Source organism: Hyperolius riggenbachi, chromosome 2 (genome assembly GCF_040937935.1).
Source record: "Hyperolius riggenbachi isolate aHypRig1 chromosome 2, aHypRig1.pri, whole genome shotgun sequence".
Lineage (NCBI taxonomy): Eukaryota > Metazoa > Chordata > Amphibia > Anura > Hyperoliidae > Hyperolius > Hyperolius riggenbachi.
This window is the reverse complement of record NC_090647.1, coordinates 450,614,661-450,638,310: the sequence shown is the minus strand read 5'-3', so window position 1 is coordinate 450,638,310 and position 23,650 is coordinate 450,614,661. Positions and strand designations below refer to the sequence as shown.

General features: G+C 43.3%; 1 protein-coding gene across 1 annotated transcript in view; it reads left to right on the top strand.

Annotated features, from left to right (window-relative positions):
- The window catches only part of GDPD1 (glycerophosphodiester phosphodiesterase domain containing 1), a 112,494-nt gene that overhangs the window by 79,379 nt on the left and 9,465 nt on the right, over positions 1-23,650 (top strand). The window contains exons 4-8 of the mRNA XM_068265788.1: positions 7,604-7,649; positions 9,522-9,643; positions 14,116-14,205; positions 19,495-19,628; positions 21,986-22,045. Coding sequence (XP_068121889.1) covers positions 7,604-7,649; positions 9,522-9,643; positions 14,116-14,205; positions 19,495-19,628; positions 21,986-22,045 — 452 coding nt within the window. The remainder of the gene's footprint in view (positions 1-7,603; positions 7,650-9,521; positions 9,644-14,115; positions 14,206-19,494; positions 19,629-21,985; positions 22,046-23,650) is intronic.

Here is a 23,650-nt window from a genome sequence, read left to right as displayed (position 1 = left end):
CACACCACCTCCAGTTATACCTCTGCTATACCACCGTGAGTCACACCGCCACCACACCACCTCCAGTCATACCTCTGCTACACCACCGTCAGTCACACCGCCACCACACCACCTCCAATCATACCTCTGCTGCACCACCATCAGTCACACCACTGCTCCTCCACCTTCAGTCATACCACCACCTCCAGTCATACCTCTGCTACAACTCCGTCAGTCACACCCCTGCTCCACCACCTTTAGTCATACTTCTGCCATACCACCATCAGTCACACCCCTGCTCCAGCACCTTCAGTCATACCTCTGCCAAACCACCATCAGTCACACCCCTGCTACACCACCCTCAGTCAAACCGCCACCACACCACCTCCAGTCATACCTCTGCTACATCACCCTCAGTCACACTGCCACCACACCACCTCCAGTCATACCTCTGCTACACCACTGTCAGTCACACCGCCACCACACCACCTTCAGTCATACCTCTGCTACACCACCGTCAGTCACTCCCCTGCTTCACCACCTTCAGTCATACCCCTGCTACAGCTTTGTCAGTCACACCGCTGCTCCTCCACCTTCATTCATACCACCACCCCACCACCTCCAGTCATACCTCTGCTACACCTCCATCAGTCACACCCCTGCTCCACCACTTTCAGTCATACCTCTGCCATCACACCATCAATCACACACACCTTCTCCACCACCTTTGGTTACACCTCCACCATGTCACCTTTAGACACCTCCTCCCATGACATTAACTTCAATTGTACCACATTCCCAGCATCTCTAGTCAAGCCCCCATCGCACCAGCTCCAGAGTCATGTCCCCCTACACCTCCTTCAGTAACACCTGCACAACCTCTATATATCTCCCACACAACCTCTAGTCATGCCCCTGCTGTACCACCTCCTGTCAAATTCACACCACTGCCTTTCATGCCCCTGCCACACCACGTCCATTCATGACCCAATATACCACCTCTAAACCCCGACCACATCATCTCATTTATTGCATGAAAAATTGTTGAAGAGGGGATATTTTTATTTTTCCAGACACACTGCACTTTTCTTCATCATTACCATTTAATTATTATTTAAGAAAAAATGTAGAAGCCATAAATAGAGTTTAGCACAACATAATCACTCATTTTAATAGATAAATATGTTTATTTATACACTAGACCTACATGAGGGACAATTAAAGAGGGAGGAGGTACAGATGGATTTGATTCCACATCTGAGACGGTCCATCTAAAAGTGATTCAGTGAGGAGCTACCCTCATTTACTAATGTTGCTCACAAATTTTTCTGAGTACTAATGATCACAATAACATGGAAGCCTATAGCAGACATCCTTCCATATAGAAATGCACAGGCTGAAGTGCAGTCAATGATTAATGTTTATTTTGCAGTGTGCACTTTATTTAAATGAGGCAGCTTATACAGCTCTCAAAGCTTACTTCAACATACTTCTTACCTTCAAGCAAGTCTCACTTAATAGCCTTTGTAGCTGTCTAGTCTTGTCTGCACAGCTCATAAAAACTCTGAACAGCTGGCAAGCATTCAACATGCAAAACAGATTCTAGGATTGATTAAATACATAATTCGTATTAAGAGGATTCCATTTGGTTCTATGCATGTTTTTTAATCCGAATTTGGATTCTATCTATAATGGTAAAATAGTGAATGTCCCGTTACTCGTAATGTTTTTATATATACAGTGGAACCTTGTTTTGCGTGCATAATTTGTTCCAGACACATGCTTGTAATCCAAAGCACTCATATCAAAGCGAATTTCCCCATAAGGATTAATGGAAACCCAAGTGATTTGTTACACAATCCAAAAACAGTTATAGTAAAATAGTATAAGATAAAAATGTAAACAAGACTTTCACCATAACTAACAGAATCATTGCCATCTGTTGGCTCACCCCAACCTTTTTTTTTTTTTTTTTTTTTTTTTTTGTGTGGCTTATCTAGGAACTTATCCAGTGACAGTTAAGGCCCATACACACGGGGCACAACTGTCGCCACAAACACGTGGCACGCACATGTCTGAGCGACAGTTGCCCCGTGTGTACGAGGCGTGCACCCCGAACTGTTACCGGATAGTGAAGTTGCTGTGCGATTGAAAAGTTAAATCTCCGGCAACTTCTGTCTCCGCAACTGTCGCTAGTCCGCCACGCGCACTGCCTGTGTATGCGGACTAGCGACAGGAGACAAAGGCAAGTGAATGGAGCATCCGGCAGGGGGATGCTCCCTTCACAGACAGCTTCCACCGCGTCTCTGCCTTTCTGGCGAGATGTGTGGATAGCTGTCGCCACCAGGGAGCTGTCGCTCCCTGGTCTCTCGGCTGCATGCAATAGGGGACAGTTGTGCTTTGTAGCTTTGTAAAGCTTATGTAGCTTTACTTTTGAGGTTTTCATGGAAATGTGACTTTGTACAGTCTCTACACTCACAATTAAGTACAATCCTGCAGCAGCAAAGGGAGAAGAACTATCGCCTCGGTTGTGATGACGTGATGCATTTACACTTTTTTGCTTGTACATCAAGACATTGCTTGTATATCAATATTGCTTGTATGTCAACATTTCACAATAATTTTTGCTTGTATTGCAAAGGGCTCTTATACCAAGTTACTCTCAATCCAAGGTTTTACTGTAAATACATATGAATTTAGTGTGTTCTGACATATATTTTATTTTCCCTGTTCTGTAGTGGTTTGATTCTGTTTTCTACCGTTCAGAGTTTGCAAAATGGTGGCTGAGCGTTATACTGAAGACTGTTATATCTATTAGCACTACAGATGCAGTTATGGTGGGAAATATCACCTGACCTTATTGCAAGTAACATGGATTTCACATAAATTGGTTTAACCTACCTGACAGTATGATTATTTCCAGATTTTAGGGTCTAAAAGCGGTGTATTTTTTTGCACCCTTTCAGACCCTAAAACCATGATACCATCAAACTGCCAGAAAGTCTGCAGCAGCCCCAGCACTTACTCACCTCCCTGGGATCCAGCGCTGAGCCATGACTCGGGGTTCCCGCTAAGAAGATTAAGAGCACTTTTCAAAAAATAAAAAACATTTTATGAAATTTTGACTAGATAAGCAAGCAACGTCTTGATATCCAAGCACAGAACGTACACAGACGTCACGTCATCAGAACTATGCCGATGGTTCTTCTTCCCTTTGACGCTACAGAATTGTACTGAAGTAAAAGGACTGTACAATGTCACATTTCCGTCAAGTCCACAAAAGTAGGCAAAAGCAACTGTCATTGGATAAGTTACTTGGTAAGCCACTCAAACAAAAAGGTTGGGGTGAGCCAACAGACAGCAATGTTTCTGCTATTTATAGTGAAAGGTGGTTTTTTTTTACTTTATAATGTACAGTACTTTGTATAAAATATTTCTCTATAAATGTTTTGGGATTGTGGAACAAATCAACGGAGTTTCCATCAATCCTTATGCGGAAATTCACTTTGATAAAAGAGTGCTTTGGATTAGGGCCTGTTCCCACTAGCTGCGTGCAAGATGCATGGCGAACCACTTCCTGATCTGCGAGTATGCAGACGAATCCCAGAAGCCATGCCATGCATGGCTATGGGATTCACTGCCTCCCGCACAGAAAAATGTTGCAATGCTAAGGCAAGCGATTCGGACGGTGGCAGTATTATCCCCTATGGCAGAGTTTCCCCGCACGATTTGCTTGCGGGGAAACTCTGCGGATTCTGTCTGATTTCCGCAGCAGTGGAAATGGGCCCTAACTAGTATGTTTCTGGAATTAATCATTTATTTGTTTTATTTATTTATTGTATTTATAAAGCGCCAACATATTACAGGGCACTGGACCGTAGTTAAGGTTACAGACAATATTTAGGGTGACATACAGCAATAAGACAATACAGGAATACATGCAAACCAGATCACGCAGCACAGTATGAGTACAAGGTAATGCTTAGTCAGTCACTGGATGAGAGTATGGAGATTAGGCAAGTCAAGTTCACTCAAGAGTTCACTCAGATCCATAGGATGAGTGTACAGCAATGGAAGCACGTGAACAGGTAGGAGACACAAGGAGGAAAATCCTGCCGAAGGCTTTTAATCTAGAGGGAGAGATAGGGACATTAAAGGTAGGGGAACAGAGTTCAGCTGCAGGTTTAGAGCACCAATGAGGAGGCGTAAGCTAGAGTGAAAAGGTATGTTTTGAGGGCCTTTTTGAAGATGTTGAAGGAGGGCACAGCCCTAATGGGGAAAGGGGGGGGGGGGGGGGTAGGGAGTTCCATAGTGTTGCCACAGCTCTTGAAAAGTCCTGGAGTCGTGCATGGGACTGGGTGATGCGGTGGGCGGTCAAGTGAAGTTCACTGCAGGAGCGGAGTGAGCGGCTAGGTGTGTACCTCTGAGTAAGATCGGAAATGTAGGTTGGGCAGGTTTTGTGGGCAGATTTGTAGGCCAGACACAGTATCTTGAATCTGATTCTGGACTGGATAGGGAGCCAGTGGAGGGATTCACAATGAGGCGCCGCTGTAGTGGAGTGATGGGAGGAGTGGATTATGCTCGCAAACCAAGGTTCCACTGTAGTGGTCTTAGTTTATCTGGGAAGTATCTGTGATCACAGGCTCTGGACAACATTTAGAGAATGCCTGCATCTTTGTGAGACGCAATGCTTTTCAAAAATGTGTTTGTGCACTTCATAACTGTGTCTCCTTTATCAGGTTTCTCCACCTAGGCAGGCTCTACACATTGTATTTAGCTTTGCCTTCCAGAAAGTGCTGCCATGAAGTTACATTTCTGCACAGGTTACACAAGTTGGGGATAGCGTAACTCTTCCATGTACGTCAAGCTATTTCTGGTTATTTATTTTTTCCTGGCCATTAATGAGGAACTTTAACCCAGGATTTAACGTTATTCCCATTTCCCACAAGAGATCTTCACCTTTTCGCAAATAGATCTTCAGGGGGTCTGTATGGCTAATCTTGTGGTGAAACCCCTCCCACAGTGTGATGTCACAACTAAGGTCCTGACAGTTTGCTGTCTGTGAACCTCATTGCATTGTGGGACATAATGGCTGTTTCCAACTGCAAGCAGTATCTCCCTGTGTGCATAGAACTCTCAGTAACAAACATTCCATACATATCACCTGGCAGAACTAAAGATGTTGCTACCAGTGATACATTTCAGAATCAGGGAGAGGAAAATATTTTACAGTGGCCAAACTCTGATTAAATATTCTATAAATGAATATTGTAAAAAATAAGCAATGTTTTCATTATGTCATTTTTCACTATAGTTCCTCTTTAATTCATGCGTGTGCATGAGGCCCAAGAGCAAAGCAGGGTGATCAGGAAGCATGAGCTGTTTTGAAGCTTTTGCTGTAACATTTATTCTTTTAATAATATGAACATTCGTATAGCGCTTTTCTCCTGTTGGACTCAAAGCGCTTAAGAGCTGCAGCTCCTAAAGGTTCGTACACACGCCGGACTGGAGGCAACGGCGGGTCCGTCGTCACCTCCGTTCCAGCGACAGTCCGGCGTGTGTACAGTCTGTCGGCAGACTGATACGGCTGTTTCTGAGCGATCCGCCGACAGACTGTACACACGCCGGACTGTCGCTGGAACGCCCACCCAGCGGGAGGTGACGACGGACCCGTCGTTGCCTCCAGTCCGGCATGTGTACGGACCTTTAGAGTACACTCAAAGGGCCACCCTGCAGTGTCAGGAAGTCTTGCCCAAGGATTTCTTGCTGAATAGGTACTGACCTTAGCCAGGGTTCAAACCGTGCTCTTCTATGTCAAAGGCAGAGCCCTTAACCAGTCCATTATCCAGCCACTACTTTTGTTGTTGCTGTTCAGAAAGTGAGTAATGAACACCTGCAAGGCCAATGCAGAAACTTGTTTAAATTTTGCATACTGGAGAATGTTAATTATGTTAATCCACTAATGACTTTAGATGCTTGATACCTTATTTTAATCAGATTAAATGCACCATGTCTGTCAGACACAGAACATTCGCACTGTTTTAATACTGAAATGGCGCCGCAATCATAAGCTCAATCAGGAATGTGCAGGTTGCAATTTGACTTAACAAGAACGTCGGCATAAAATACTGCCCTGGCATCCTGTATGTCATGGGATAAGCTGTATTTCATTCATTTTCCTACATTATGTGATGATACATAGTATTTGTAGTTCTATTTACTGCAGTTCTATTTACTGCAAAAGTTAGTTGGAAAATATGAATTCCATGTACAGCACTACCCGTCTGTCATGCCTGAAGGTTGTTGGATGGGGGCTGGTGATGGTATTGTTTTGAAAATAATCAGTGCTATCATCTTCAAAACGAAAGCAGCACAAATGGGCACGAGCGTAGCACTAACCAATCATGATGGAATTTTTATTTTTGCTGATTATAGGTGGGGCAGCTTAATGGAGCCATTCCCCCTTTTCATAGATCCAAGACAACCTAGATTCATAAAAGTGAATCTTTCTTTGGGTGTGTGAATGCACATGCAACCACACAGGTGCTAATTAACATTTCAGCAAATGTTGCTGTATTTGAATGTGACTCAGTGAAGAGCTGAAACTTTGGCCACCTCATTGCAGACACCTTTTTTTAAAAAAAATCCTTCTTTGTACTACTACTGCAAAGTCCCCATTACTCAGAACTCAGGCAACCGGAAGTCTCAACTAACTGGCATGCCTGAGGGGAAAACAAGAACTTTGTTTTGTGGGTTTTTGGGGGTGTTTGCAGGCATTGAAATACTGTACTAATTGAGCCTCCAGCAATGTCTTGTAGCCTTCCTGTAGCTCCTAGAGGTCTCCAAGCAGCTTCCGGTGTCCTTGCACTGCTCCTTGAGAATCACGTGACCCAATATGGTGGCATACCCACTTTGATGCAAAGAGGACGCCGGTGTAATGTCTGATTGCGCTGCCCGGAAGCTCCCTTCCACACTGAGTAGCACGCATGCTCAGTGTGAAGTTAATTATGCTGCTGATGGTAAAATAATAAATATCTCCACTTCCTTACATCCTACACTCCTCAAATTTTCAGGGTAGGGAGGGGACCCCCCAAACTACCTCTATGCCAAATTGCAGCCCCTGAGCCCTGCTGGTTCAGGAGATAGATTAGAGAAACCTCTCGAGAACCAGTGTGGTTCGGGGGCTGCAATTTGGCATAGAGCTAGTTCAGGGGTTCCCCTCCCTACCCTGAAAATTTGAGGAGTGTAGGATGTAAGGAAGCGGATATATTTATTATTTTACCACCAGCTGCATAATTAAATAGGAACTGTGGCCGCACAGTCTCCTACTGCGCATGCGGGGCAGCGCAAATTAACAGGCAGCGTAATCAGACACAACACCGGAAAGCCGCTAGGAGCAGCACTAAGGCTACAAGACGTCGCTGGAGGCTCGTGAGTATTTAGTGGGGGAGGTTTGTGCTTTTTTTTTTGGCTCGTTGCTCAAGCAACCAGCAAGCACATGTATCTAGCATTATGTCTGCATTATTATAGCAGTAATAAGGTAATGCATTAGTCTTCACAATTTGCAAAAGTATCACCTGCAGAATTGTTAGGTTAACATTTAAATGTATTTATGCCTTTGCAGGATCTTCCTCCCTACTTGCCCCAGCTAGATGTGACATTTGAAAAAGGTAATTCAATTTTTTAAGTAGTGTTAGAAGATAAGTGAATAACGTTTCCCTGTACCGCATCCATCTTTGTTCAATGGAGATAATAATGGAGATAATAAATCTAGTTTGTGATATGAAGAGTGTTAAAAATTGTGTGTTCCTCAGTTATTATATACACGTATGCTCACTATATAGCAATAAAGTATCGGGCCGACCCTCAAAATCACTGAATTCAGGTAATCCAATCAAAATCAAGCATTTAGTCATGCAGACTACTTCTTCATTTGTAAAAGAATGGGTCGCTCTCAACAACTCAGTGAACTCCAGTGCGGTACCTTGATAGGATGCCACCTGTGCTATATATATATATATATATATATATATATATATATATTTTGCATAAAATCATTTGGGCACCGCCAAAAGCCATAATGAGAATTACGTCTACGCGCTCAGTGACTAATTTAGGCTAAAGCAGGAGCTCAATTTAGAGAAAAAACAATGTAATTCAGGTATCGGCAATAGCTGTTGCCCGAATGATGTTTTCCCCGAGTTGCAACAAGTTGAAGGGGGAATAGCATTAACGCCACCCAGGAGTTTGGCTGAAGCAGGGTAAGCCATCTCTCCTCTTCACCCTGCGCTGACATTTTGCTGCAGCCTTTATAAAAGAATGCCACTGAGGCGCTTATTCTGTAGACGTTGCCATTTTTTCAGAGTTTATAGCTACAGGCCTCCAATCTTTATACAGCTTTCAGGTTAGCTAAAGAATTGTGCATAGTGAGCTTCATGGAATGGGTTTCCATGGACAAGAAGCTACATCTATGCCTTACATCAGCAAGTGCAATGCATAGTCTCAGATTTCATGGTGTAAAGCACACGGCCACTGGACTAAAACAGTGGGGATGTGTTCCTTGGAGAGGAATCACGTGCCTATGCATGGCAATCCAGTGGACAAGCCTGGGCTTAGCATGTGTCAGGAAAATGATACTTACCCAGTGTTCTCCCTAGAATTTTTTTCCGGCTGGGTGGCATCAAAAAGTAGCCAATGGGGGCGGGACAAGGGAATACAGGGCTGCTGCAACTTTACTTACAACATTGGAGGAGGATAAGGAGGCAAGCTGATGACAGCTGGGTGCTCATCAAAATTAGCTGGATGGAGCACCCGGCTAAAAGAGCCTGGGGAGAACACTGCTTGCCTGATTGCTTTGTGCGAAGTGTAAAGTTTGGTGGAGTTGGGATTATGGTGTGGGGTTGTGTTTCAGGGGTTAGGCTTGGCCCATTAATCCCGGAGAAAAGAAATCTCAATGCTACGGGATTCAAGACATTTTGGACAATTCAATGGGCCCAACTTTGGGGGAACAGTTTAGGGATAATCCATGGTGTTCCATCATGACCTCGCACCAGTGTGCAAAGCAAGGCTTATAAAGACATGGATGACCGTATTTGGTGTGGAGGAACTTAACTGGCCTGCACAGAGCCCTGACCTCAACCCAACAGAACACCTTTGGGGTGAATTAGAATGGAGGCTGCGAGCGAGGCCTTCTCATCCAACATCAGTACCTTGTTTCCTTCTGAAACAATGGTCAGAAATTCCCATAAACACACTCATAAACCTTATGGAAAGCCACCCTCAAAGAGTTAAACTGTTATAGCCAGTCCCTTCACTTCCATGTGTCAGTTGGCTCTATGACTAGGACTTTCCTGGCTGTAAACCCTGCCTCTCTATATAAAAAAGAATAACATTTTGGCTAGAGGTCTGTGTGAACTTCATCTTCTTTAAGATTCAATGACTTCACAGATTAGATATCACCAAAGCTATATAAAATAACCTTGCAAATCTAATAAATGACTTATGGTGCCATTGTACTAACATATAAACTACTCCTTTTCCAGATTGTTGTTGTGATGGTGGAGAAGACAAGACGATTCCACTGCTTAAAGATGTTTTTGAGACATTTCCAGAAACTCCTATCAACATAGACATCAAAGTGAACAATGATGTTCTTGTGAAAAAGGTATCCAAAGTGTTCAGCTGGCCTGATTTACTACTCCTATGTTATGCAGCAATGGCCTTCCGTATGGGCATTTAAAACAAATTTTGCCTGGTGGCTAGATAGTGTAATGTTAAAGGACAACTGAAGCGAGAGCGATTTGGAGGCTGCTATATTTATTTCCTTTTAAGAAATACCAATTGCCTGGCTATTCTTCTGATCCTCTGCCTTTAATATTTTCAGCCATAGGCCCTGAACAAGCATGCAGATCATTTGTTTCTGACATTATTGTCAGATCTGACAAGATTGGCTGCATGCTTGTTTTTGATGGGATTCAGACACTACTTCAGCCAAATATATTAGCAGGACTGCCAGGCAACTGGTATTGTTTAAAAGAAAATCAAAAGGGCAGCCTCCATATTACTTTCACTTCAGATGCCCTTTAAGGGCTCTGTCTCTGACACAGGAGACCTGGGTTCAAATCTCAGCTCTTCCTGTTCAGTAAGCCTGCACCTATTCAGTAAGGCGTCCTTGGGCTAGGCTCCATAACACTGCTACTGGGTACGGAGCATACCCTAGTGGCTGCAGCTCAAGCGATTTGAGTCCAAGCTATATGTCATTCAACATTAGTGGAGTACCTTGTGAGGGTCAGAAAATCCTTACCCCTCGTAGACCACCCTTATCCCTATATTAATGGGCAAGGGGCTCTACCCCATGCTACGACATACCCTAAGTAGGAGACAGCAGTAATGAAGTGGTGCTGTCTAGACACCCCTTGCAAGCAGTTTACCAGGTTACCACCCTTACCCAGATGAGTGAGCAAAATAGGTTATTTTTTTGACCCTTTACTTATTTGCCATAATGAGATAAAAATTAATAATGGGATAAAAAGCCATAAACCACACAGACCTGGCTTCATTAACATCCAGCTTAATAATCCATCAGTTTTCCAAAACGACATTTTGTTTCTTAATCTTTGTTCTCATTCTCTTCCTATGAAGTATTCTTGCTTGATTAAGAACTGCTACATCACTGTTCACTCTTGCCACATTCCCCACAGTAAGGCTGCTTTTACACTGTTGCGGTGCAATTGTTAAATGATCACACTGCCATGGCCCTGACAAGTTGTACCACACTTCCAGGGTTACTGCGCATGACACACTGCAACTCTTACAGTGCCTCGACGGGACCTGCTGCAACACACCGCTACATGATCAATGTGATAGGGTTATCACTACATCTGGTGGTTTTTGGGTGATAGGATGGACCAAGTGTAGTGTAAAAGGGGCCTAACTGACCAGAACTCTGCAGCCCACATATCTGAATTTCCCACTGAGACTTCCCGCATTCTAAGGGTTCGTACCCACCTCGCAATTTTTCCAATGATCAGATGACCAGCGATCCCATGCAAAGTACCACAATCACTTGAAGTCTTGTTCGCACCCGTCGTGTTGTGCATACCCACCAGCTGGAAGATGGAGGAATATAGATCGGGAGAGTGCTCATTGTCAGGGAGATGTCGCTGAATCCATCTTCCTACATTGCGGGGTGAGTATGTAGCTTAACAGGCTATCAAGGATTCCCATTGATGCATTGCAATGGGAAGTCTCTGTGAAATCTAAATGTGCTGCCTCCAGGGTTGCCACCTCATCCCTTTAACCTCTTAAGGTCAGTAGGCTTACACCCCCCTAGTGACCGGGCTATTTTTTTTAATTTAGGCCACTGCGGCTTTAAGGCCTTGCTGCAGGGCTGTACAACTCAGCACACTAGTGATCCCCCCCCCCCTTTTCTGCCTAACAACATAGCTTTCTGTTGGTGGGCTCTGATCCCTACTGGGATGTATATTTATTTATGTTTTTTTAAATAAATATACCTATTTTTATTATTTTTTTTTATCAGAGGTCAGATCGCAAAATGCTGCAAGCGGAAAAGGGCCCTTACAGCAGGTGACGACATGAGTGTAGATAGCAAGACAAGAATGCTCCAATCAAACTGAAGTATTACAGGAGGAGTAGAGAAGAACACAGATAAAAAAGAGAAATATATGTGTACTGTGTATATATATTATGAATAATGTTGCTAGCAGTGACAGTTCATTTCCTTCCTGTAGTACGGTTTGCATTGGGGAACTGCTGGCACAATAAACAAACAGTTTCTAGGCAGTCTGCTCTCTGTCGCTTCCTTCCTATCTAGTCTGCAAGAGGGATTTCACAAGTGGGAGGTTTATGTGTTTGTTGATATAATCATTTTCCTTAGATGAGCCATGCACAGTCAGCTGGGAATATGAATTTATAACCGTTCTATAGTCAGTGCACTTTGCCTTCCATAGACAATAAGCATGGCTGTAATGTGTGTAATGGCCTTGTGCTGCTTCAAACACACATTCTACTAATGCTTTGCTGTTTATGTTCTTCTGTTGTCCTTAATGCAAGTCATTTAATAGAAGAGTCAATGCCCATCACAAAGTATTAGCAAAGCATTAGGTAAACATTAGTGGTTGTTAATATTTTTGTTTCAGTTCAACCTGCTCATATTTCCCATACTGATTGTACACTTACATTTTGAAAAGACACCCTGAAATCACATTATGCCTGATGTACTTTAAAGCTCATCAACATGAATGTATTTTTCTGCCCCCTCTCAGCACTTTGAAAGGGCCCTCTAACTCCCATTTCCCCAGGTACTTAATAGATTCATTATAGACACCACATATGAAGTCACTACCTGGCCTTCCTTGTTCGTTCACTTCAAAGTGTAGGAGTGCTGCACTCGCCCCTGTCTTCACCATCTAGCTATTACAGCGAGCATCCTTTCCTTTCTATCCAACAACAAGGGCTTGGTTACAATGAGGGGAGGAGATGGCAGAGGGGTTGGGCAGTAGGGTTTATGAGATACACTGTGGAGAGTTTGGGGAGGGGGTGTAGCTGGCATGCCAGATAAGGACCCTCCGATTATTTCCTATGGAACTGAGAAGAAAAAGGGAGAGACAGCTTGAGATAAAGTTTTGCTGCAGAAAAGTTCAAAGGGTCATTATGTCTGCTTTTGTTTTACAGCTTAAAATACTGAGAGTGGTTTCTAAACTGCAAATATTACAGGATATTGCAGTGTTATAAATAAAGCTATTTAACTGAAAATAAAAGTATGAGACTTTTTTCTTTGCTACTAATGTTGTACTAATTATCCACACTACACATACAGTTCATTATCTCATACGTTTATTTTCACGTTATTGTCACTTTAACTATGACAGCGCTTCCATGGACTCTTTACTGATTAACTTGGGGAATCCATACTGTATATTTTACAGCCACTACCACTCCTCTCCTTTAAGCATCTGACCTCTGACAGTGAGTGATTAGAGCCCAAATGGGATAAGCCGGGGATTGTGGGAAACTAATCTTATATCTTGATGAAGATGCTTTAATAAAGATTTGCTACACTTACTCAATGGTTCGAGGTTCACTTAAAGCAGGATTGTCAGCCATAAAATCAAATTTCATTTACCCACTTATCTGTATTTATTATGCAGCCTGCAACCTGACCCTGCAGTGCAAGCACTCCAATCTAATCAGAAATGTTTCTGCCGTAATAAATCTTATCTCAGTCAGCCTGGCTCTATTTTTGCCATTGCCAATAAGAATAAAGCCTGTCATCACCCCTCCCACATTCCTGCTCCTCACTAATTGGCTGAGGGCAGTTCAGTGTGACACAATATGGTCTATGCTGTGCTCACATGTGTTTACAAAGAAAGCTAGCTGTGACAGTGCAGTTTCTATGAGTAAACATAAGAGTCGATTTCGCGCCCGATTGTTTTCCGCGCTCGATTATGCAGGGCGACTTTCTTATCTTCCATTCGTTTTTCTTATCTATTCCCATTGTTCCCTATGCAAAATCAAGCGTGGAATCGATCGGGCGGGAGATCGGACATGTTGGAAATTATCAATTGAACCATCTAAATGTCTCAAAATCGAGCTGTGTATTCCCAGCATAAGGGAGGAAATGACATCAGGATTGGCTTCAGCCAGAGGAAGTAAAAATGAAAAATTCCAGGAACAGTTTTCTCTTTATTTACTCTATAAAATTCACTGAAATCAAAACGTGGACAGTATATTACATATGTTATGTAAGTAGAACAAGTATTTATCTACTTATATATGTTTTTTTTTCCTGGGATAGTATTGCTGACCCTGCTGCTTTAATCTAGTTCATGAAGGTAAATACATTTGGGTAAAACATCTGATGAACCTCATCTGAGCAAATTGATCTGGTAATTTCTAATCCAAATGTGTCTCCATCATGGTTAACAGCACTACAGGTATTCTGCATAGAAAGCTAATCTAGAGTCTATAGAAAGCTTTGTTTACCTTCTGTTTCAGAGGCCAGAAAGCATCACGGAAGGAGGGCAGATACCCCGTTGTGCCACTATTGTCTGGAAACCTTTTAGAAAGCATACGTGGGAGGAAATGCTTCTTTCTAATGCTCTGTATTGTCCCCAGGTCTCCAAACTCGTAAGAGAATATAAGAGGGAACACCTGACTGTGTGGGGTAATGCAGACTACGAGATTGTTCAGAAGTGCCACAAGGAGGTGAGGATGGATTTAACGCTGTACACCCCCATTCATTGCTATGGAGAGGTTCTCTGCTTGCTACCCATCAGACTTCATACATCACACATTCTACCCGTGGACTATAGCTTCTCATCATTACTGCTTTCAATCTAAAAATTGCCAAATCAGATCCTTTGGCATGGGGATCAGCAAATTATTGGCAATTTATTATTGATGCTCAAGCGGTGAGATGGGTACCCAATGTGGAGGATAGCCAGTTGGCTACTACACTGGAAATAATGTTTATAGACGATCGGCTACAACTAGCGGTTGTTTGGATGCCAGGGTTAGTGTAATGGCCCATACTCACGAGCTTCTTATGTAGCTTGTCGCTAGCACACGAGATCGTGTACGCGACAGTTCGGCGACAGCTCATCGCCAGGTCCCTCCGCATACACACCGCGGAAGAGGGATTAGTGATGCGACAGAAGCTGTCGCCGACGTTCCCCCCCCCCCCACCGGAAACTCAGTGCACTGGCTATTGGGTTGCTGTCGCTAGTCCGCATACACACGCGGACTAGCGACAGTTGTGGCGAAGTTGTAGCGGCAACTGTCGCTAGGCGATTGACCGCGCCAATCGCCTGGCGACAGCAGCGACGAGCGACGGTTCGGGGTGCGCGCGCCATACTCACAGGCAACCTATCGCCGCAACACGCACGTGCCACGTGGTTGCGACGACAATTGTAGCCCGTGAGTATGGGCCATTAGGTATTAGGTGAGGGTTTAGTTTTAGACAGTGGAGGAGAGGGCTCAAGCGCTTAGTAAAATTTTGGTAATGTAAATTACTTATCCAGTAAAACATTCTTTATTTGTGTACTCCAATAAAATGCAACACATTTCATGGGCGTTCAGCTGCTTCATCAGGCAGTAAGAAGGAGCAACTGATCTGAAGCTGATCGCGAGTAAGGCGCCTTCGTGCGGCTTGCTTGCAATTGGGAGTCCTATTGACTTGCATTAGGGTGCATGCTGACTTGTAAAAGATGAGCATTTGTCCTAATTCAAATGAATGCAGAGGAGAAACCCAGTCACGCTAGACAGATAAAAAGTAGAAAGAAAGGGAAGAGTTACAGAAGATTTTTTTCTTTGATATTTCCAAAAGTATTATATTATTTATGGTTTTCTTTGTAATCAACTCTTCATGGTAAATGGATAAAGCGCAAAAAATCTACCTGTTTACCTGGGTAGAGGTAGATGACTACCCCCCTCCCGAGGAACGCTACTAGATTCCACCAAGTTACCCCCACCCCCAACTGTCACCCCTCTCTTGGGCAGTGGAGCAAGAGCCTCTTATTCCTAACATTGGACCAAGGTGCAAAAGGGGGATGACCAAGCCTTTCATTCTTGCAAAGTAACCCTAGAATTATGGAACAGATGGGCTAATGATGATCAGGGGTTGGAGCTCCATGCTGATGGCCTTCAAATTCTCAGGGGAATGCTCGTCTGCATGGTGGACAAAGGGTTAATAAGGCTTGGTTAAGGGTGGCTTACTATTTTTATCATATTTTTATATTCCTACTTTTGACACACTGCACATGCAGTCCCATGCACAGTTCTTATATAAACATCATCAGCATGGCTGCCGCTTGTTTATTTGTAGAATATGTAGACAGATTGTGATTTGAGAAGTGCAATGGTTGATGGATAGGAAAACGCACACATACTGTTTCCTATTGATTTCAGTAGAGCTGCAGAGGGCTGCGGCAGCATGCATGATTCCAGGTATACAGAGCAGTGCAATAACTTACTGCTTCTGTATGTCACGCAGCTTAGGTGTTTGTGGCAGTACTAAGCCGAGGTAATGCAATATGTAAACTCACGGATTAGTAAATTTGCCTCAAAACATCAAAGACACAGAATCAACACAAAAGCCAGGCTAGTAGTATTTTAATGGGAACTTGAAAGAAATATGAAAGGTGCCAATGCTGTTCAAAATGCAGTTTACCGAGGCATCATGCAGATTCCCTGTCCTGAAGCACACAGTCACAGACCCAGAATAAGGTCTCTTTCACAGTGGGAAGTTAAAGTCGCACGTTATAAAAAATTATAAGGCAGACTAACGCACAGCAATACAAAGTCTGTGCGACATTCACAGTGCACACGTTGCGTTGTGTGTAACGTTTAGCAATATTTAGAAAGTGCTGCATGCTGTGCGTTCAGCAATACATTTGCTGCGTTATGTGTGTTGCACATGCTCAGTAACGTTTTTTTATTTTTTTAAATGCAATGCATGCACCGTTTTCGTTCCATCAGTATGCGACGAAAATGGCGCACCAAGAAACACATAACGCAGTGCAAAATAACGTCCAATTTTATAACCTACATGTGGTGCGTTAGGTTAGACTTTAACGTCGCATCAAACGCAAAATCCCACTGTGAAAGAGGCCTAAGTCTACAGATCAGGTATCCTGATTTCACTGGCTGCATGTTTGGTACTGGTAGTGACTAAAGAAACCAGCGGAGACAAGTCAACAGATCTGCCAGGATTGTTATAAAATTGGAGAAAGAAGGTGAAGAATTCCTTAGCACTCCAAAATCTGAAATCTTGTTGCCGTGAGCTACAGGTCTTTATTTCCTGCAGTTTCATTGTCTCTAGATTTTATTTGGGTCTGATTTATCAAGTCCACTTTTAATAATGAAGATTGGTGCAAAAAGTGTGAAAATACCCAGAGCTACCAACAATCTTTATTTTATTTAACAGCTTTTCTGGTTACGCTGAGCTAAAAAAAAATCCTCTCTTCAGTCCCAGTGATTCAGATCTTTTCTATCTGAGAGTGAGATGAATTAGATGTACACACGTTTTCTAAATATTTATATCTATTTATATCTCATTATTTTTGGATGCCTGAATACCAGCCTCCATCATACAAATGTTTAGCCATCTAAAGATTCTGTTTAAAGGACAAATATAAAGACAGGGATTTGGAGGCTGCCATATTTATTTCCTTTTAAACAGTAACAGTTGCCTGGCAGTCCTGCTGATCTACATGGCTGCAGTAATGTCTGAATTGCACCAGAAACAAGCATGCAGCTAATTTTGTTCTGTCAATATTGTCAGAAACATCTGATCTGCATATGCTTGTTCAGGGTCTATGGCTAAAAGTATTAGGGGCAGAGGATCAGCAGAACAGCCAGGCAACTGGTATTGTTTAAAAGGAAATAAAATATGGCAGCCTCCATATCCCTCTTGTTACAGTTGTCCTTTAATCCCTTCCTCCCTTGGCAATCAATAAATGAATACGAATGTGTATTCCAGGGTTTTTATGGTTTTTCAATTTTTGGGGGGAGGGGAAGATGGGGGATGACTATTCACATCTTTATATTTTTGGGGTTATTTAATATCAATATTATTAACAACTTAAAGTTTGGATTTTGATAAGTAAGCCCCCTCTGATTTATCCGGGGATTATCTAAGACCAGCAGCCAATGTGTGTAACTGTGTTATCTATAGGGTGTATATACTGTACTTTTTTTTTTTTATGTAGTTTGTCATTGCTCTATCTTTGGCGCCATCTGTTGGAGAATACTGAGTGGTACAAAAGCTAATCAAGGATAAATATTTACATTTCTCAAGCCAAAATTCCAGTCATTTTTGTATTCCGATAAATAAAGTTAATCTCACAGAAAAATACTATTTACTTTCCGTATTGAATTACGGTAAATGCATTATAATATTTACATGCAGGTTAATTCTAAACATTCATAATTTTGGTTGAAATGTTTGCTGTAATTTGAATTTAATTAAAAATCAAATGTGTGAGTCACTGCGATACTGGAGAAAAATGAGCTACATGCCAATAATATAATTCTTATCTTGCTCACTTGTGACTGCACCTCTGCTTAGTAGCAAGTGTGACTGTCAGTTAGTTCATGTTAAAGTGAAATTACACTTTTGTTGGTAAAAAGGAGCTCCCTCCATTCAGATCTATAGACAACCATTATTCTTCATATTTAGTATTTATATAGCGCCAACATCTTCTGCAGCTCTGTACGGAGTATATATACTGTCACTTAAAGTGAACCTCCGGACTAAAAATCTACTCAGCAGAACTGAAAAGAAAAGCTTGGTGTTTCTTTAACAGTCTCACAGTGTCAGAACTTTGTTTTTCTTACCAAAGCATCATTTGCAGCTGCATTTTTAGCTAAGCTCCACCCATCAAAGATAAACTGCCCGGGCTTTTTTTTCCCTGATGCTGTGCAAAGCATAATGGGATTTCCTATGTTGTTATTCACATTGCCTAGCAACTGGGAGGGGTGATCAACACACAGGACAGTTAGAACTGTGTCTCATGCTCCCTGTCACCTCCTTTCAACCAAAAAGATGGCTGCCCTCATGAAATCAAACATTTGCCTGTTCTTTTAAAAGAGGATGGGTAAGATATTATATTACTTATCTATTTTAATTAGCATAACTAATGTAACTTAATGACAGTATGTTTTTTAGTATGTTTTTTTAGGCTGAAGTTCCTCTTTAATGTCCCTCATGGGTGTTCCCAATTACTGTAGTCCTATGTCAATATGTATTGTATGTATCATGGTCTAGGTCCAACTTAGGGGGAAGCCAATTAATTTATCTGTATGTTTTTGGGATGTGGAAGGAAACCAGAGTGTCCAGAGGAAACCCACACAGACACAGGGAGAACATACAAACTCCGTGCAGGTATTGCCCTGGCTGGGATTCGAACCGGGGACCCAGCGCTGCAAGGAAAGAGCTCTAACCACTTTACCGCAGTGCTGCCCTTGTTGCTTTGTCATAGGCCATGGTGGACTGTAAGGCAGCATCATATACGTTAACCAGTGTTCTCCCCAGAATTTTTTTCCAGCCGGGTGGCATGAAATAGTAGCCGGGTGGCATGAAAAAGTAGCCGGGTGGGTTGAGATGAAAATGCAGGGCAACTCTGCTTACAGCATAGGAGGTGAGCCGATGACAGCCGGGTGGTCACCAAATCTAGCCGGGTGGAGCACCCGGCTAAAAGAGCCTGGGGAGAACACTGGTTAACTCTTTGCATGCTCTGTCTCCTGACCTTTGTTAGCATGTCACATTTGAATTCACTTTACAGTCAGTGTCTGGTGTGTTTGGCTAAGTTCCTTTTTAGCCATTTGGCCATGGGTTCATCAGAGTATTTTGTCATGCTAGTATTGCACCTCTTATACTTAGTGTGTACCCTCAAATCGTCTTTTATAGATAACAAATGGAATATCATATTGTCACACAGTTTCACTATGATTAAACTGAACTGCTGTACAATAACTGACTTGTTATCCTTCCAGAACTGTGACATCCCTCTGCTGTTCTGCTTCCAACGTGTGCTGCTCCTGGTGGGGTTATTCTACACGGGGCTCCTGCCCTTTGTTCCAATCCGAGAACAGTTTCTAGAGATCCCAATGCCTTCTATTATTATGAAGTAAGGAATGTCTATATGTTCAGTTTGTATTTTCCATACTCATGCCTATCTGTCTCAGTTTTATCTCCTACTAGTAATTTCTTCTTAAAGGAACACAATCATGAAAAATTGTAAAATGTAAAAAACATGTTTACAAGAAGTACATTTCTCCAAGAGTAAAATTCTCCATAAATGAATGTTTTCCTATGTTTCTGTCGCTTACAGTAAGCAGTAGAAATCTGACATATCTGATGGGTTTTGAACTACTCCATCTCCTGAGAGTTGATTTCTCAGGATTTTCTTTATTTTAAAAACCACTTACTGAAAGACAGTTGCTCAGTCCAATTGCCACAATAGAGTGCAAGTGAGTAGAGAGGCTGACCAGCCTCCTTTTATCTAATATATACACAGTATTGCGAGCACATATTACAACTGCCGCCTACTGTGCTCGCAGGGAGAGGGGAGGAGGCTTGTGTGCACACGCACAGCAGAGGCTCTGCAGTGGTAGATTCTTAAAAAAGGTGGATTGCTGGTAGATCCTAAAGGAACCCAAAAGAAAAGTGCAGAATTGACATTGGAAATACCAGACCATAATAGATCCCAGAGCAAAATATATTTAGATGCCCCTCCCACCAGGGCCAGATTTAGGCCATGGCAAAGGTACCAAAGCAGCAGGCTAAACTGTTGCAGCAGGGGGAGGGGTCAACTGGCTACCTATACTGAAGGGGGGCGGCTGGTGACAGTGGCCTTGGGCAGTAAAGAGTACAAATCCGGCCCTGCCTTCCACAACTGCCCTGGTGTAGTCATGACATCTCTACATGTTCCCCGTATTACAGGTACCACCACCATGTCATTTCCATGTTGTCAGCAGTACAAGCACAATGTTCCCGCAGAATAAATTAATTATCTTGTCTCTCATCCCAACTATGTCTCCATAACAATAAGTGCAGCCATTATGTCCCTATCCCCATAACAAGTATAGCTATCATGTCCCCCCTCCACTGGCGCACGCGGGTGGGATTACCGATGCCCAGAATCCCCCCCCCCCCTATTCATCGACCGCCCCTCTCTCCCCCCCTCCCAGGCCGGCTGGGCAGTGATGGAAAAAAATATTACCACCAGCCGCTGAAGTGTAATGCGGGGAGGGAGGCCAACATCACTCCTCCCTCCTTCTCCATCAAGTGCCCCCTCCGGAGTCCCCTGGCAGATAACGCGCAGCGGGCGTTTAGTTTACCGGTTTGTGTACTCCTGCTCGCTTCATTCTATTACCTGTTTCCCATGACGCAAAACAGGAAATAGAAAGAAGAAGCCGGCCGGAGTGCACAGACAGGTAAACTAAACGCTCGCTGCGCGTTATCTGCCAGGGGACTCCGGAGGGGGCACTTGATGGAGAGGGAGGGAGGAGTGATGTTGGCCTCCCTCCCCACATTACACTTCAGCGGATTTTCTTCTCTCCATAATGGCACTCTCCAGTCCACCCCCACAGAGTGGCACCCTCCTTCCTCCTCTCCCCCAGAGTGGCACCCTTCACCCCAACCATGTTGACATCCTCCTCTCCCCCCAGAGTGGCACCCTCCTCTCCCCCCTTTCCCGAGTGGTGCCCTACCACCCACCCATGTTGGCACCCTCCTCTCCCCCCACAGTGACACCCTCCTCCCACCCAAAGTGGCACCCTACCACCCACCAATGTAGGCACTCTCCTCTCCCCCCACAATGTCACCCTCCTACCCACCCACTCCCACTCACCCAGAGTGGCACCCTCCTCTCCTCCCAGAGTGGCACCCTTCTTTTGTGGGCAAACGCAAGCGCCATAGTGTGCGGCTTGCTGAAAGAGACCTTTCAGGAATCCCCCCCTTGAAAATCCTGCGTTTGCCCCTGCCCTCCATGACAAGTGCAGCCATTACATATGTCCTTCTTATAAGAAGTGCAGCCATTTATCAAAATCTACAGCAGCCCTGCTTTATTCACTGCCAAAAATTATAAACAGGATGCACTTGTAACTGTACTGAACAGCAATGCCTGCTCACCCCTGTAGGTTGTACTGAATCATCGGCCCGGAACTAGGGTTGGAGGAGAACTTTGTGAGGGGGTGGATCAGGGTGCATTGACACTCTTGGCTTCCTGTGTACTGGAAAAGTCATACAGGATTCATGTTAGCAAATGTGTTTTATAAGAAATTTCGTAAATTGCCCCATTTTTTGCACTGAATAGGTGCTTCACAGCCCAGGAACTGGTGGGTAGCTTGAGAGCCGGATTCTGGCACCCTCCATCACACAGGAGTTCAGCTCAATGACAAAGTGCTTTTAGTACAGTGCAGTATTTATATATTGTGATAATCTCGTTGATATTTGGAATGATTCATTGTGCATTATCTGCAGACTTAAAGATCCGTCCAAAATGAGCAGAAGTCACAAGTTTGTCGTATGGCTTGCAGATGCGTGAGTAGTCATTTCATTCTAGAATAAAAATGTGTATGTTGGTATGTTACTTTATTAATCAGAACTCTGCATAGCATTATTACCTTCAGAATTCATTACACTGATGATTTTCTACTACTGATTGTAGTTTATCATCCACTGCTACTGCTACTGACACTGGTTTCTCTTGACTCTTCTCATATTTATCACAATAGTCCTTCAAGTTTCTAGTCAGTGATTCCTCGCCATCATCCTTATCACTCTCTCATGCTGCTCCCCAAGGCTGTGTCTTGGTCCTGTTCTCCTCTCTCCTAAAATGCCTCCATTTGTAAACTTACTTCCTTTTTTTGAGTCTCAATGCCATATGTATTCTGATGCTTCTGCTGCGTCTCCTGCAGGGGTGTAACTAGAAATCACTGCCCCCCCCCCCCCGGAAAACTTTGGATGGGGCCCCTTCCCCCCCTCGCTTTCTGCACAGGTTATCTGAGAACTAATGTTCCTCAATTGGCTAGTGCAAACTAGAATGTGTTTTCCCCATGCAGATTAAAACATTTGGTCGCGGGGTGCCTCATCATTGCTCACGCCAAGCCTCGGGATCAGCTGACAGGCTTCAGCCTCCCATTGGAAAAAGGCCTAAAGCTATTAACAGGTTAAAAACATAGTGCATAAATCTTTGCAAAAAAAATAAACGAACTTATCACATAGACAAAATTGCACACAGAATCAAAATAAATTGATGAAAAGGAGGAAACAATACTGTAGTGTTTTCTTTATGCACAGACATCACTCTTAAAAAGGACATGTCTGAGCATTTAAAAAAATAAAAGATCTACTTACCCAGGGCTTCACCTAGCCCCAGGCAGCCGATATGTCCCTGGCCACAGCTCCGGTATAGCCGATATGTCCCGAGCCACAGTTTCGGTGTGTCGGGATCCCTTCCGTGGGAGATGACGATCTTACCGGGTCAGCATCTCCTGCTGTGCTGATCGCGATCGCACTCACATGGCAAGGTTAGCATCTCCAATGGTGGGGATCCCAGGACACCGGAGCTGTAGTGAGGGACATATCAGCTGCCAGGGGCTGGATGAACCCCTGGGTAAGTAGATCCTTTTTTTAAAAAAATTGCTCGGATGTATCTTGTAGAATCATTCCAGAAATTTCTGTTAGAGCAAAAAAAAATTACAGTACTCAACTTTTGTTTTAAGGCAGTGACATATAACAGTTCCAATTTAATGGTGGATTTTAATTGGTCGCTGTGGATGAGTGTATCTTTTCTTTATTAAATCATGACCTTTACCGACCAGGGGAAATGAGTTTACTACTATCAATAGCCCTGATGATTGCCCAGAATGAAGTTCATACAGCAGCCAATATTAATGTACTGCCTTAGACAGTTGACCAGAAAAATACTGTAGTCAGCAGGAAGCTCAACTAATGCTAAATTCAGTGCCAAGTGTGGTCATGCATCAATTTTTTTTTTTTAAAGATGAAATCTTAATTTGAAATTGTGCTTTTCGTTGATTTAACAAGCAGATCTCCATTTTGATCTCCATTTCGTTCAGACAGAGAATCTGATCACAGTGTTTTTTACTAAACCTTTATTTCATCACCCTTTACACATTATTG